At 34.5% G+C, this 13,433-nt stretch overlaps 1 protein-coding gene across 2 annotated transcripts in view; it reads left to right on the forward strand.

Annotated features, from left to right (window-relative positions):
* Sec16 (endoplasmic reticulum export factor secretory 16) overlaps window positions 1–13,433 on the forward strand; it is a 592,575-nt gene that overhangs the window by 171,053 nt on the left and 408,089 nt on the right. For both annotated transcript variants that reach the window (XM_090389538.1, XM_090389539.1), the window contains exon 10: window positions 10,554–11,349. In XM_090389538.1, coding sequence (XP_090245664.1) covers window positions 10,554–11,349 — 796 coding nt within the window. The remainder of the gene's footprint in view (window positions 1–10,553; window positions 11,350–13,433) is intronic.

Genomic DNA, 13,433 nt, shown 5'->3' on the forward strand with positions numbered 1-13,433 from the left:
TCAAGAGAGGCTTAAGTTCTGCAAATTGCAGTGGCTGGAGACTAGGCACCTGCTCGGTGATCTGATTGAGGTGTATAAGGCATTGAATGGGTTGAGCACGCTGAATTCTGATGGGATCCTTCCACTTGTTCAGATTACGAACCTAAGGGGGCATAAATTCAAATTAAGAAAGGACAGATAGAATAGATGTGTGGAAATTTGCCTTTAGCCAGCGGGTGGTTAATTTCTGGAACAAACTTCCATCTGTCGTTGTGGAAGTTGATAGGTTGAATAAATTTAAGGAGGAACTGGACAGGCATTTGGAGGGAATGGTGTGATTTTTTTTTTTTGGCTGATGCTGCACAAGCTCATACATTTGCTTTCTTGCATCACATGCCACTACTACTACTACTCCAATAGTGACTGGTACAATCTAGAACATCAAGAAATTCTTCATAGTAATATTTTACGACTGCTCTTAAATTATCACGATATAGTGGTGAAGAAATATTTGAAGTTGACTGTATGAATGCATTTTACATTGTTATTTTAGTAATGCTCTAAAGCTTTACTATTGTTATTTATGAATTAAGTATTAATAATATTATCCATAATGAGTTTTAATTCTGATTCAAAGCATTTACTTAATGCTTTCATGTGAATATCTTTATATGATGCAATGAACCAATCTTCATGTAAGTGTCTTATGGCATTACATAGTAGAGGAATATGATGCAAGAAAGCAAGCCTATATAGCAGGGGTGGCCAACGAGTCGATCGCGGATTTAATGTCGGTCGATCACGACGAATTTTAAATATACAGTCATCCCTCGATTTGTGCAATGAAATTTTTGAGATGGTAGATCGCGGCACCTTTTGAAGGAAAAAAGTAGATCACATCACAAATTAAGTTGGCCACTCCTGCTATATAGCATCAGTCAAAAAAAAAAACACCCCTTTCTGTTTCACCCATCCATTCACTCCAGAAGTATATCCAGTTCAGTCTTGAATTTATTTAAGCTGTCAACTTCCACAACAACATATGAAAGTCTGTTCCAGCAATTAACTACCTGCTGGCTAAAGGCAAATTTCCACACATCTATTCTACAACTGTCTTTCCTCAATTTAAAATTGTACCACCTCAGGTGCAGAATCTGAGCACCTGAGAGGTACTCAAAATTTTTTTTTTTTCAGACTATGCACATGAGGGGAGGGGAGCATAAATTCAAAAATGCAGAATAGATGTGTGGAAGGTTGCCTTCAGAATAAAAAAGATTAGTATTAATAGTGGCAAATGGTTCAAGAATGCAAGCTTATATAGCATCAGCAAAAAGAAGAAAAAAAATCCCATTTTACTCTCTCCTTTCATTCCTTTCTAATAAATCCATTCCTTCTAATAGTTGGTTGGTTCCTCCTTAAATTTATTCAAACTATCCACTTCCACAACAAGTTACCATCCATTATTGTGGAAGTGAATAGTTTGAATAAATTTAAGGAAGAACCAACCAACTATTAGAAGGAATGGATTTATTAGAAAGGAATGAAAGGAGAGAGCAAAATGGGATTTTTTTTTCTTCTTTTTGTTGTGATGCTATATAAGCTTGCTTTCTTGAATTATTTGCCACCATTAATACTAATCTTTTTTTTATGCTGTCTAGTTTGGAAATTTACTCGCAAAGTCAAAGTGAAATGTTCAAAAACTGTTAGTATACAATTTTCCACATTCAATGCATTCTTCAACATATTTAGAGTAATAGCCTCCACTGGATGTGATTGTACAAGCCTGTTTAGTAAGTATTGGTAGTGGTGCAAAATAATGCAAGAAAGCAAGTTCATACAGCATCAGCCAAAAAACCAATCAGCCAAACCTGACACATCACCTGTCCATCACCTCCAATAATTTGTCTAGATTGACCTTGAATTTGCAACCATCCTTCAACTTGAATTTATATTCCTTCATGTGTGTAGCCTTGAGCAAGAGGAAAAATTCCACCAGAATACAGCTTTTTCAGCCCATTTAAAGCCTTAAACATCTCAATCAGATCACATCGCAAGTGCATAGTCTTCAGACACTGCAATTTGCAGAACTGAAGCTTCTTTTTTTGGGAAGAGAATCCCGTTGTTCCCCTCTCCAATCTCATTGCCTTTCTCTGCATCGATTCCAGCAGCTCTACAATTCCCTAAAATGATGCCAGACCATTACCTAATATAATGGGATAGTAGTAGTAGTGGCATGTGATGCAAGAAAGCAAGTGTATGAGCATCAGCCAAAAAAAAAAAAAATTTACAAAACAATTCCCTCCTCTAAATATTTGCAGTTCCTCCTTAAATTTATTTAACCTATCAACTTCCACAATGACAGATGGTAGTTTGTTCCAGCAATTAACCACCCGCTGGCTAGTCATCTCCTTATCCATGCTAGCAAAATTCCTGTATATCATTGACAAAACCTCATGAGCTGTCCTGGCAGCCTGTCTGCACTACTAAGAAAACTTCATATTTGACTACACAATTTCCCCAAGGTCATTTCTATTTTCCACTATGAAAACTGTGTTGCCAACTGTGTATTATCATACAGTTGGAAAATCATTTTGGGCTTACTGCTACTCATATGCAGTACCTTGCATTTGTCAATGTTAAACTGCAACTGTCATTTCTCAGCCCATCTTTGCCTAATTTTTTTAGATCTTGTTGCATTAGCATATTGTCATTACCCTCATTAACCACCCTGCCAACCTTTGCACCAACAAACTTAGATATTAAGCCTGATATACCTTCATCACTATCATTAACACATATAGAAAACAACAATGGAGCAAGCACTGAACCCTAGGGGATTCCACTAATATTATTAGTTGATGAAGAGCAGTGTCCATTATTAACTACTCTCTGTTTTCGGCACAGGTGTATGCAGCACTCAAGATGTGGTCTGACCCTTGCCTTATAAAATGGGATAATTGCCTCCTTATCCCTGTGAGAAAAAGTCCTGTATATCATTGACAAAACCCCATAAGCAGTCCTGGCATTCTGTCCACACTGCTCAGAGAACTTCATATTTAATTGCACAATTATCCCCAGGTCTTTTTCATTTTTCACCCCCCCCCCCCGAGTGTGTAGTACTACACAGTGGGTATGTTAATCTAGGATTACCGCTACCATATGAAGTACATTGCATTTATCAATGTTAAAATTTAATGGAATTTTTCTCAGCCCATCTGCCTAATTTTTCTAGATCTTGTTGAAGTCGTATACCTTGAATACCGTTAGTAACTACCGTGCCAACCTTTGTATCATTTGCAAACTTAGACCTACCTCCATGGGGCCTTTCTTAAGCCTGGATGTGGTCTGACCCTTGCCTTATAAAATGGGATAATTGCCTCCTTATCCCTGTGAGAAAAAGTCCTGTATATCATTGACAAAACCCCATAAGCAGTCCTGGCATTCTGTCCACACTGCTCAGAGAACTTCATATTTAATTGCACAATTATCCCCAGGTCTTTTTCATTTTTCACCCCCCCCCCTTAGTGTGTAGTACCACACAGTGGGTATGTTAATCTAGGATTACCGCTACCATATGAAGTACATTGCATTTATCAATGTTAAAATTTAATGGAATTTTTCTCAGCCCATTTGCCTAATTTTTCTAGATCTTGTTGAAGTCGTATACCTTGAATACCGTTAGTAACTACCGTGCCAACCTTTGTATCATTTGCAAACTTAGACCTACCTCCATGGGGCCTTTCTTAAGCCTGGATATACCTTCATAAATATATCATCAGTAAATACAGAAAACAACAATGGGCCCAGCACAGAGCCCTGGGTAACTCCACTAATAACAGTAGTCTACAAAGAATAATCCACTGATACTCACACTATCTCCTTCCACTTGGCCTTAATGCCACACTGCTCTAATTTGTACTGCAGTCAATATAAATAATAAATAAATAAATATTCATTTATTGCAAATACAGCAAGTCCAATGGCTAGGGGCAGGTAAAAATACAACGGGAATGACATAAAATAATCGAGTATATGTACATAGCAGATTTTATATATAGATATTAACAATGCCTAGGAATTTTAGTTATGAATTTAAAAATTGCAGAACAGTTATGAATTTAAAAAAAATTGCAGAACAGGACATTTGGCTTTCAATTACTAGGTTGGATTATTTATGTACTGTATGTGCACCAGTATCAAAAACTTTCCTGAAATCCAAGTATATGACATCAAAATTATTTTTTGCATGCGGTTCCTTTGTTACTGCATCCTAGTATCCAATCAAATTGGTCGGACAAGATAACTCCATAACAAATCCAAGCTGTTTTTTTTTGTTAGTTGTTGGTGCATCGGTTTCTGTGGCCATAATGCACCTCCCAAAGTTTTTGCATTTTACTCTGGTCCAAGCCCGAGGCGGGATTCAAACCCCCGACCTTTTGGGTTGCCAGACAGGCACTTTACCCACCTGACTAGCCCGGTCAGCATCCAAGCTGTGAATGAAGTATAACTGCAATCCTATCTAGATGGTCCTGAATAACTTCTTTAACCAGTAACTCCATTATTTTCCTTGAAACAGAAGTTAAGCTAACAGGTCTGTAATTACTGATGTATCCCTTTGATCCCTGAATAAGGGATATATTCACACATCTCCAGTCCACAACGACCTCCCCGAATTCAAGGATGACTTAATAATTATGGCTAAGGGTTTACTTACCTCTTTTACTATCTCCACTGATATAAGTGGATAAATCCCACCCATCCAAGTTGTTTCTTTTTGTTTAGCTTCAACAATTCCTTTCCACTTTTCTCTTACTTATCACGAAATCATTTGACTCCCCGTTAGAGTTCGATAAACTGCATGCATTTCCATCCCTAAAAAACTCCTTGTGTAAATGTAGGTGCAAAATACATATTCATGTCAGCAACTTGGTGAGCATCAACAGTTAAACCATAATATCAAGTGGACCAAGTTGATTCATCCTCTTCCATCTAGTGTTTTTATAAATAAAGAAATCTTTCCTGTTTTCCTTTGCCAAGATTTCTCACAATCTGACAGCTTGCCAAAACTCCTTTGTGACTAGTTTATATTTACCATAAGTGTCTCTCTATCATTGATAATTTATATGCAATCCATTCATTTTTTTTTTTCACTGCCAGAAATATCACTGTTCATCTGACATCCATTTAGGTCTAAACCTTGTACAGTATTTCTGAGTTGATATGAAAAGCCTAGCAGCTTCTATGATTATTTCTCTGAATGCTTCATTTAGAATTTGCTATTGGTAACATCATTTATTTACTTAAAGATGTAACTACCTCAATGGTAGTTACATCTGATTTACTAGCCACTCTATTCCCCTTTATAGTTGTTTGTCATACTTCCCACAGTCACTAGGCCTATAAAACACTCCTACTCTTATTCAGTTTCCTAAACAAGCTTATTATAATCCTGAACCAGCTTGTTTAGGAAAAGTACAAGTGATTATTGTAACAGAAACATATACTTGTTGACTTGTGATCACTTGTTCTATTTTTCAATTTTATAATTCTGATAAGTGCAAATGTGGCTTTCCTCACCACATTGAACCTTTTCTCTAAACAGACTTCTCATGGTAGTCCATTATTCTACCAGTCTACTTAACATTTATCCAAACACAGAAAATGTGTACTCATATCCTTAAAAATCATTTTTTTCACTTCAGTGGCATGCATTAATTGAAACTGTTTAAATCCATCTTTCTTTTAGCACATTTTTCTAAGAATCACCTGTGCTGGTGAGTTTTGGCATTGTGACCTAAATAAGGGTGTACTGTATGGACTTCCCACTTTCTTTACAGTTTACTGTGGAGTGTAATAAAATGATTTATTTTAGATTGGAACAATGGTGATAGAATGAACAGAAATAACTGAATTAAAAAACCATAAATACACAAAATGTGAAAGAGGATTGTAAAAAAAGGAAATGGCTTATACAGTAAATATGATTAAAGCAAAATTTAAGGGGGGGAGGGGGAAATAAGTTATTTCTACACTGGAATATACAACATTTATTAGAGTTATTGCTGTTTACACAACAAATTCTCTAATGATTAGCAACTGGCTAGCACAGTGAAGAATAAATGAGCATACAAACTAAGCCTAATGACCCATAATTTTTTTCATGCATTAGAAATTATTCTGCAGCAATTATATTCTTGCAAACATAATAAGATTAAAAAATAACTTATTGATGTAATCCAAATTATTTCAATTAATGAGCTTTGAATTTGTTCTTGTAAACATCAGTTTGTAACTCACTCTGGCATAGATGATTCCCATTACTTTCAGTTTGATGTGAACATGTGTGAAATTGGAAAGTTGCTGGAGAGGCCTTCATCCTGCAGTGGATTGTAAATGGCTGATGATGATGATGATGATGATGATGTGTGAAATGGAAACAGACTTCACTGTGTCAGTCTTTTAAAATGATGCAAAGCGGATATTTTAATGGTAACAGAGATTGCAACGAGAGAGAGAGAGAGAGAGAGAGAGAGAGAGAGAGAGAGAGAGAGAGAGAGAGAGAGAGAGAGAGAGAGAGAGAAAAGAAACTAAAACAACAATGTTTTAGTCTGTAATTGGGCATATTTTGTTTTTATGATATCTGATATTAATGAATACTCTGAATACTCAATTGTGAATGAATACTCTGTCCATGAATACTGTTTGGAAAATCATCTGTAAAATTAAAAAGAATTATGTTAATTTATCCGTATAAAGAGACACACAAATGCACAATTACAATTTGTATGTATTCACACACATGTATGAACACAAATTGTAAAGCTCAATTCTAACACACTGAGGTAAGCTAGTTATTGGCATTTATTCATAAAAAGCAAGGAAGACGTGTGTACATAATTTTTGTCAAGTTGTGGAACAAAGAACTTTGGTGTTAAATTTGTTCAGTAAGGAAACTAAAGATTTTAATGTTGTAATGGCTTACTCTACCTATAAGGATATTCAATGTCAAAGATGCAAATGTATACTTTGCATCAAGTTGTATGTTAAATACCATCATTACAATTGCTACAATACAAAGTGCGGTAATAAAGTTCCTGGACTGATGCAATAAAAAGAACACAAAGTGAAGGAGCTCAAATACTGATTTTATTTTTATTCAAAATAATCACTACATGATCATTCTAAAAGTTTCTGAAAAGCATCAGTGAAGGAGTCCAAAGAGGTGATGTTCAGTTTGGCAGTTACATTTTTTTTTTTATTTCTTAACATCCTAAAATCTCTTTCCTCTGAGAAAGTTCCTAACATCCAAATCTCTTTTCTTTGAGGGCAGTTTTTATTTTGGGAAACAGGAAGAAGTTTTTGCCTTGGGAAAGAGGAAGAAGTCTGCTAGTGCCATCAGTAGAGTAGGATGGATGGCTGATCTGTACAGTACCATGTTTCATCAAAAATGTCTTCACAACAGGTGCAGAATAGGTGAGGGAAATGTCATGCAAAATAAACCAGCTACCTTTTCCTTGAAATTTCAGCTTCACCTGAGAAATGAGCTTCTATAGTCTTTGAAGCACCTGTACACAGAATGCAGCAATGACTCACTCCCCAATCAAAAAAACACAACGTGAAAGAGCTCAAAAATTGTTTTATTTAAAGTAATCACCGCCTGATTGAATGCACTTATTATGCCATTCTAAAAGTTTCTGAAAAGAGTCAGCAAAGATATCCAAAGAGACCATGTTCAGTTTGGCACTTACATTTTTCTTTATGTTCCCAACATCCAAATCTCTTTTCATTGAGGGCAGTTTTTATTTTGGGAAACAGGAAAAAGTCTGCTGGCTAGATTGGGAGAGTAGGGTGGATAGTTGATCTGCAGAATGCCATGTTTTGTCATAAATGTCTTCATAACAAGTGTGGAATGGGCAGGGGCATTGTTGTGCAACAAGAACCAGCTGCCCTTTTCTCAAAATTTCAGCCTCACCTGAGCTGTCAAACTGTCAGCTTACTGGAGATCATCCAGTAAGCTGACAGTATTGCATCTGTTGGGGAAAGTTTGAACTACAACATGCTACTTCTGTTTATTTTAAAAGTCATCGAATATAACAGCACCATTCAACAGCACCATTTCGGGAACTTTATTACACACTTCATATCTATTAATGGGGATGCCTCCGTAGCCAGATGGGAAGGAGTAGCAGTGCGTAGCACACGCTTCTTAATTAGACGGGGGTTCGAGCCCGTCACCACCAAATACGGAGGATGCGGAAAGGTCAGGGAATGACCACCGCATATCCCGGAGCAATATGGCCTTAGTTGCTAATACTCCTAAAAAAAAAAAAAAAAACCAACCAAACATCTATTATTACTTATTTTATATAATGGTTCAAACATAAAAGCAGCAATAGCTTCAAATCTGATGAAAATAAACAGCTATATTTCTTCACAAAGCTGTAAACAAAAGTAGTTGTGAGAATGGTTCCATCTACGTTATCATTTCACTTAATGATTGTGTAGACAATATGTATTACAGTAGTGTTGAAAACCTGAACGTCAATAATTCGAAACATCAATAATCCGAATGAGCCAGCATGCTTTTTTTTTTTTATACTGATGCCATAAAATAATTACAGTAATTACTGTAACATAATTAGTTACCAATTGCAAAATTAAATGATACATGAAAATTGGAAGAATATCTAATTGGAAGAAAATTTACGCTTACATACAAAGCTTAATTAATATGCATAAAGTACTAACTAAATGCTGACCAGGCTAGCCAGGTGGGTAAAGTGCCTGCCTGGCAACCCAAAGGTTGCGGGTTCAAATCCTGCCTCGGGCTTGGATCAGAGTAAAATGCAAAAACTTTGGGAGGCGCATTATGGTCACAGAAGCCGATGCACCAACAACTAACAAAAAAAAACTAACTAAATATAGCACTTTGTAATCTGTTATTCAGCACATTTTAGCATTAGTAGAGGCGTATGATGCAAGAAAGCAAGCTTATGCAGCATCAACCAAAAAAAAAAGAAAAAAAAAAAAACCACTCCCATTGTAATCTGATATTTCTGTTCATTGACTTTTTTTTTTTTTTTTTTTGTTGTTGTTGTAATTTTTATTTATTTTTTTTGGTTGTAAAATCTAAAACACTAAAAAAGATAAGCATCAATCAATAACAAAACACAGCATGCAGAAATTGCAACTAACGTACATGGTATGTGCAAGAAAGATACGGAGTAAAAAGATTATGAACAGAGTTTTTACCAAATTTTATTTTACCATGCTGTTGTTTTCTTTGTCTTTTAAAAGGAAACAAAAATTTTTACCAATTGAATCGAAGATTGAGATTTTAAACAGACTTTCAAAGGGAGAAAGCGGCTCTTTGTTAGCAAAATTTTACTAAATTGGAATGGAAAGTCAACCACAGACGTTAAAAACAAGGAAAAAATTTTAAAGTTCGCATCGAAACTTGATTCAGATGGTGCAAAAAATGAGAAAAACTATGAGAACAGCTAATGATTCATCCCTCGAAGAAGCTGTTTATTTGTGGTTCACAGAGAGACGAAGTTTAGGAGAACACATATCTGGATATTTTTTGTGTGAAAATGCGCTGGATTTTAACAAAAAAATAGACGGTCCCTCAGATTTTAAAGCCAGTGTTTTTATTTCTAAACTTACTTAAATTTTTTTTTAGTCTCCAGAACAGTATTTTTGATAAGTTCGAAAATCCAAACAAATCAGAAGTCCAAACTACCCCTGGTCCCAATTAGTTTGGATTATCGATGCTCTGTGGTATTTCCAAAGCTACATTATACAACTCTGTTTATTTAGGATTTTAGACAGAGCAACAGCCACTGATTTCTGACTGATGATTAATGTGTGGTAGATATTTTTCTGGGGTCTGTAGGCATTACTATTGACTGATTAAAAATATATATTTTTTTTTTTGTTCATTAAATTTAGATGTTTGTAGTATGGTAATGAATATAGATTTCTTCTTAATTTTATTTTATTTTCTCTGGTTAGATGCACACTGAAAAAGTACACTGTAATGATATTATTAAAAAACATGTTGGGTTAGCAATCCATTAATTATATCAGAACATTACATGTTCTCAAAGCATGATGTATGGTTTTTAATTATTTGGAAGTACCATTTTTGATGCTAGAACAACTACATAATATTTGATCATTATGGTAATTAGCTTTGGGTGGGGGACTTGAAAGTTGCAATCTTTTCTTAATAGATTTTGAGATTTTAGCTGCAAATAAAAAATGTTAATGAATATTTGAAGAAGGTAAGGACTTTCCAGATCTGTCTTTGTTTTTAATTTTCATAACTAAAAGTATATAAAGCAACACTTTACAACACTTTGTTGTAAAAATTGTATATTAAAAATTATTATAGCAAAAAGTTGTATTATACAATATAGATGGTTTCAATAGTATAAAAAGTATGAAAATGTTATTTGTATGTTCGAATTTATTTAATTTTAAATTTAAAGCTTCTTTAATTTATTTTAATAAATTTTAAAAAAAATTGATGAAAGAATTAATGTATAATTTTTCCCCCCTCCCAATATTAGATACATCAGATATTATCTTCAGTATCCAGGTCTCCCACACCCCCATGTAGTCAAACTTTATGTCCTGAAAGCAGTGCAGAACAATCTACAAATCAGAAAACTGGTAAGCCAAATGAAACCAGCACTAGCTTCACTCCTAAAAAAACTAGAGGCGTTAGTAGAGTAAAAGAAAAGGATAGTCACATAGATTCCAAAGAAAATAAAAGCTCATTCAGAGAATCATTAAAAGATGCCAGTGGAACTAATAAAACTGTGCACGAACGTATGACCAAGGATGAGAGATATACTTTTACTAACCTTCCAGCCCGTGATCTTGCAGAGAAGTGGAGACAAGGTCATGTATATCAAAATATTTATAGTGAAGCACCTTTCAAACAAGAAGTTCAGAGAGAGCCAGAATTACAACATAAAGGTGAAGCTCAGAATCCTAGAAATGAGGGCAGTGACCACTGGGATGGCAGATATGGGGGTAGATATTCCATCGAAGATCGTAAATATTCACATTTTGATGATAAGCATTATTTTCAGGAAAGAGATAGGTCTAGACCTTCCAGTAGAACTTCTTTAAATGAATCATTTAGTGGACGAGAACGCTATTATAGAGAAAGTGATAGACAGCGACAAAGCTATTCTGATCGAGAACGGCCTTCTTCTAGATTGAGTGAGTCAGAAAGGTCTAGCAGGCAAGAACGATATGATCCTTATGAAAGATATGATGAACGCTATCAGGACGGACGTTATGATAGTCAGTATCGTAGAGAAGAGGAATATTATCAAAGGCTGAATCATTTTAGAGGTGAATAAAAGCTTATGTTTATTTTAGTAATATAGTCAAAGATGTTTGTATGTTTTTTTACCAGTTTTAAAGTTTTGGAGCCAGTTTATTTAAAGTGCTTTTTATATGATAAACATTAAGTTTGTTTGAAATAAATAGTTAACTGAAAATAATAAATGGGTTTGTTAGCAAGTAATCTGAAGTTAATAAATTTACTGATTTTAGTAACTATTTTCTGAATTTGTGTAACTATTTTGTATAACCTAAGCTATACAAAATATAAATAGAATTTCAGCATTTGTTCTGTAACTCTATTGATTAAAAATTAATTTAATTGGCAAGCATTATTTATGCAACTCACTTATCATCTGTCAGAATTAACTGTGAAAATACTGTAATTGAATTTTTGAAAAACTGAAAAATTTATTTAGTTTGTGTTAGATTAAAGGTGTCACTAGAAAGTTTCAATGATTTTGTCACTTAAGATTGAATTTGCCAATCATTTGCTTTCATACCCTTCAAAGTAGTTCTTTTGGGTAGCTGTAGTGGAGCCATTCTCTTCTGTCACGATTGAAAATATTTCTGGAACTTGTACTGATATCAAATTTAATGCCTTCAGTGGACTGGACTTTCTCCAAAACCTTTAAAAAAAAAAAAAAAAAAAAAAAAAGATCCTTTTAGTAAACCTTTGCCATCCCCAAAGGTTTGATCCTCTGTGGATAAAAGGAAGTTACTTGGAGCCAAATTGGAGGAGCAATAGAGTTCCATTTGAAGGATCATTTCCTCCTTAGAAATTTGCCTTACTGACATTATTCTTGAAAGGCAGTACTGTATACTATAACTACCAATTTTTATGAATTTTTCATTGAGTTTAGCAAAAACATCTACCTTTTATGATTTTTCAGAAAGCTTTTTGTTTAAAATGAATTTAAATTGAGTTTGTGCTGATCTTTTGAAATCAGCATTTCTGTTGTCTTTTCAGTAAAAATTTAATGAATACTGAAGTGGACTTTTTTTTTTTTTTAAAATGAAACTCCCCCAAACACAAAAGGTATCAAAAGCTTATGGTACTTGGTACCATTCAGGGGTTGTGAAAGAAATGGGGAGAGAGGAGATGCCAGAAACTTTGTTGTGGAGACTAAACACTGGTTTCACCACTTCAAGCCTCCAATAAGCAAAGTGTTGGTATTGCACCAGTTGATGAGAGTCATCTACCACCCAGTGTTAGTATTAATATTGTATTGTTATTATATTATTCATGTCATTATTAGTAGGGGATACTGGTTAGTTTTAGTAGTAGTTGTACTGTGCATGGGTTGAAGTAGATGGAGGGTAGGAAATGTGTTTAGGGATAATATTCACAGTAAAATAAACAAATCTGCAGATTAGTTGCATTTATGGTTATCCTTTTCAGAGCCTTTTTCAGTGTCAGAAAATTGGCAGGAAACTTAAAATATCATGTTAACTGTAATTTAACATTAAAAACTGGATAAAAGATTTGGTATGCATACACAGACATCTATTTGAAGCACATCAAAACTAGATGTTTTGGTCTGCTTCAATTAGAACCCAGAACTCACATGTGATCAGCACATGTGAGTGCTGGTTCTAGTTAAAGTGCCTGTCTAATTGAGTTTTTGTTTATTTTCTGCTCAGTGAATAAATAGTTTCTAGATAATTGAGAAAGTGTGTATCCTAATTTCTTTTTTATTTAAAGTTGGTTTTTGTTCTCATGAATAGTGGTTTACTTTTTTACTTATTAAACTGGAGTCCTCTAGTGACTACTCAGTTATACTTGAAATGATCTGTCGTGCCACATTCAAAAGCAAAAAATAGGAGGAATTACTTTTGTACCGGTGGTCCTCATAATACACATAATTATAGAGCATTTTAAAAGAATTAAAAAAAAAAGTTTAAATGAATTTGTGCCCAGTTTTCCTTTTTCTTTCTTTTCTTTTTTTTTTTAACAAACTTCCAAATTCCTTGAGAAAACTCACTCCAAATGGCTTGCATGCTGTGCAAGCCATTTGGGGTGAGCTCAGAAACTTGCTTGGGCAAGGTTAAAGGTCACCAGCTACTCCATGAAATTTCTAATTTTTTAAAAA

This window comes from Mastigoproctus giganteus, chromosome 2 (assembly GCF_048544385.1).
Source record: "Mastigoproctus giganteus isolate SK-2022 chromosome 2, ASM4854438v1, whole genome shotgun sequence".
In the NCBI taxonomy this organism is placed as follows: domain Eukaryota; kingdom Metazoa; phylum Arthropoda; class Arachnida; order Uropygi; family Thelyphonidae; genus Mastigoproctus; species Mastigoproctus giganteus.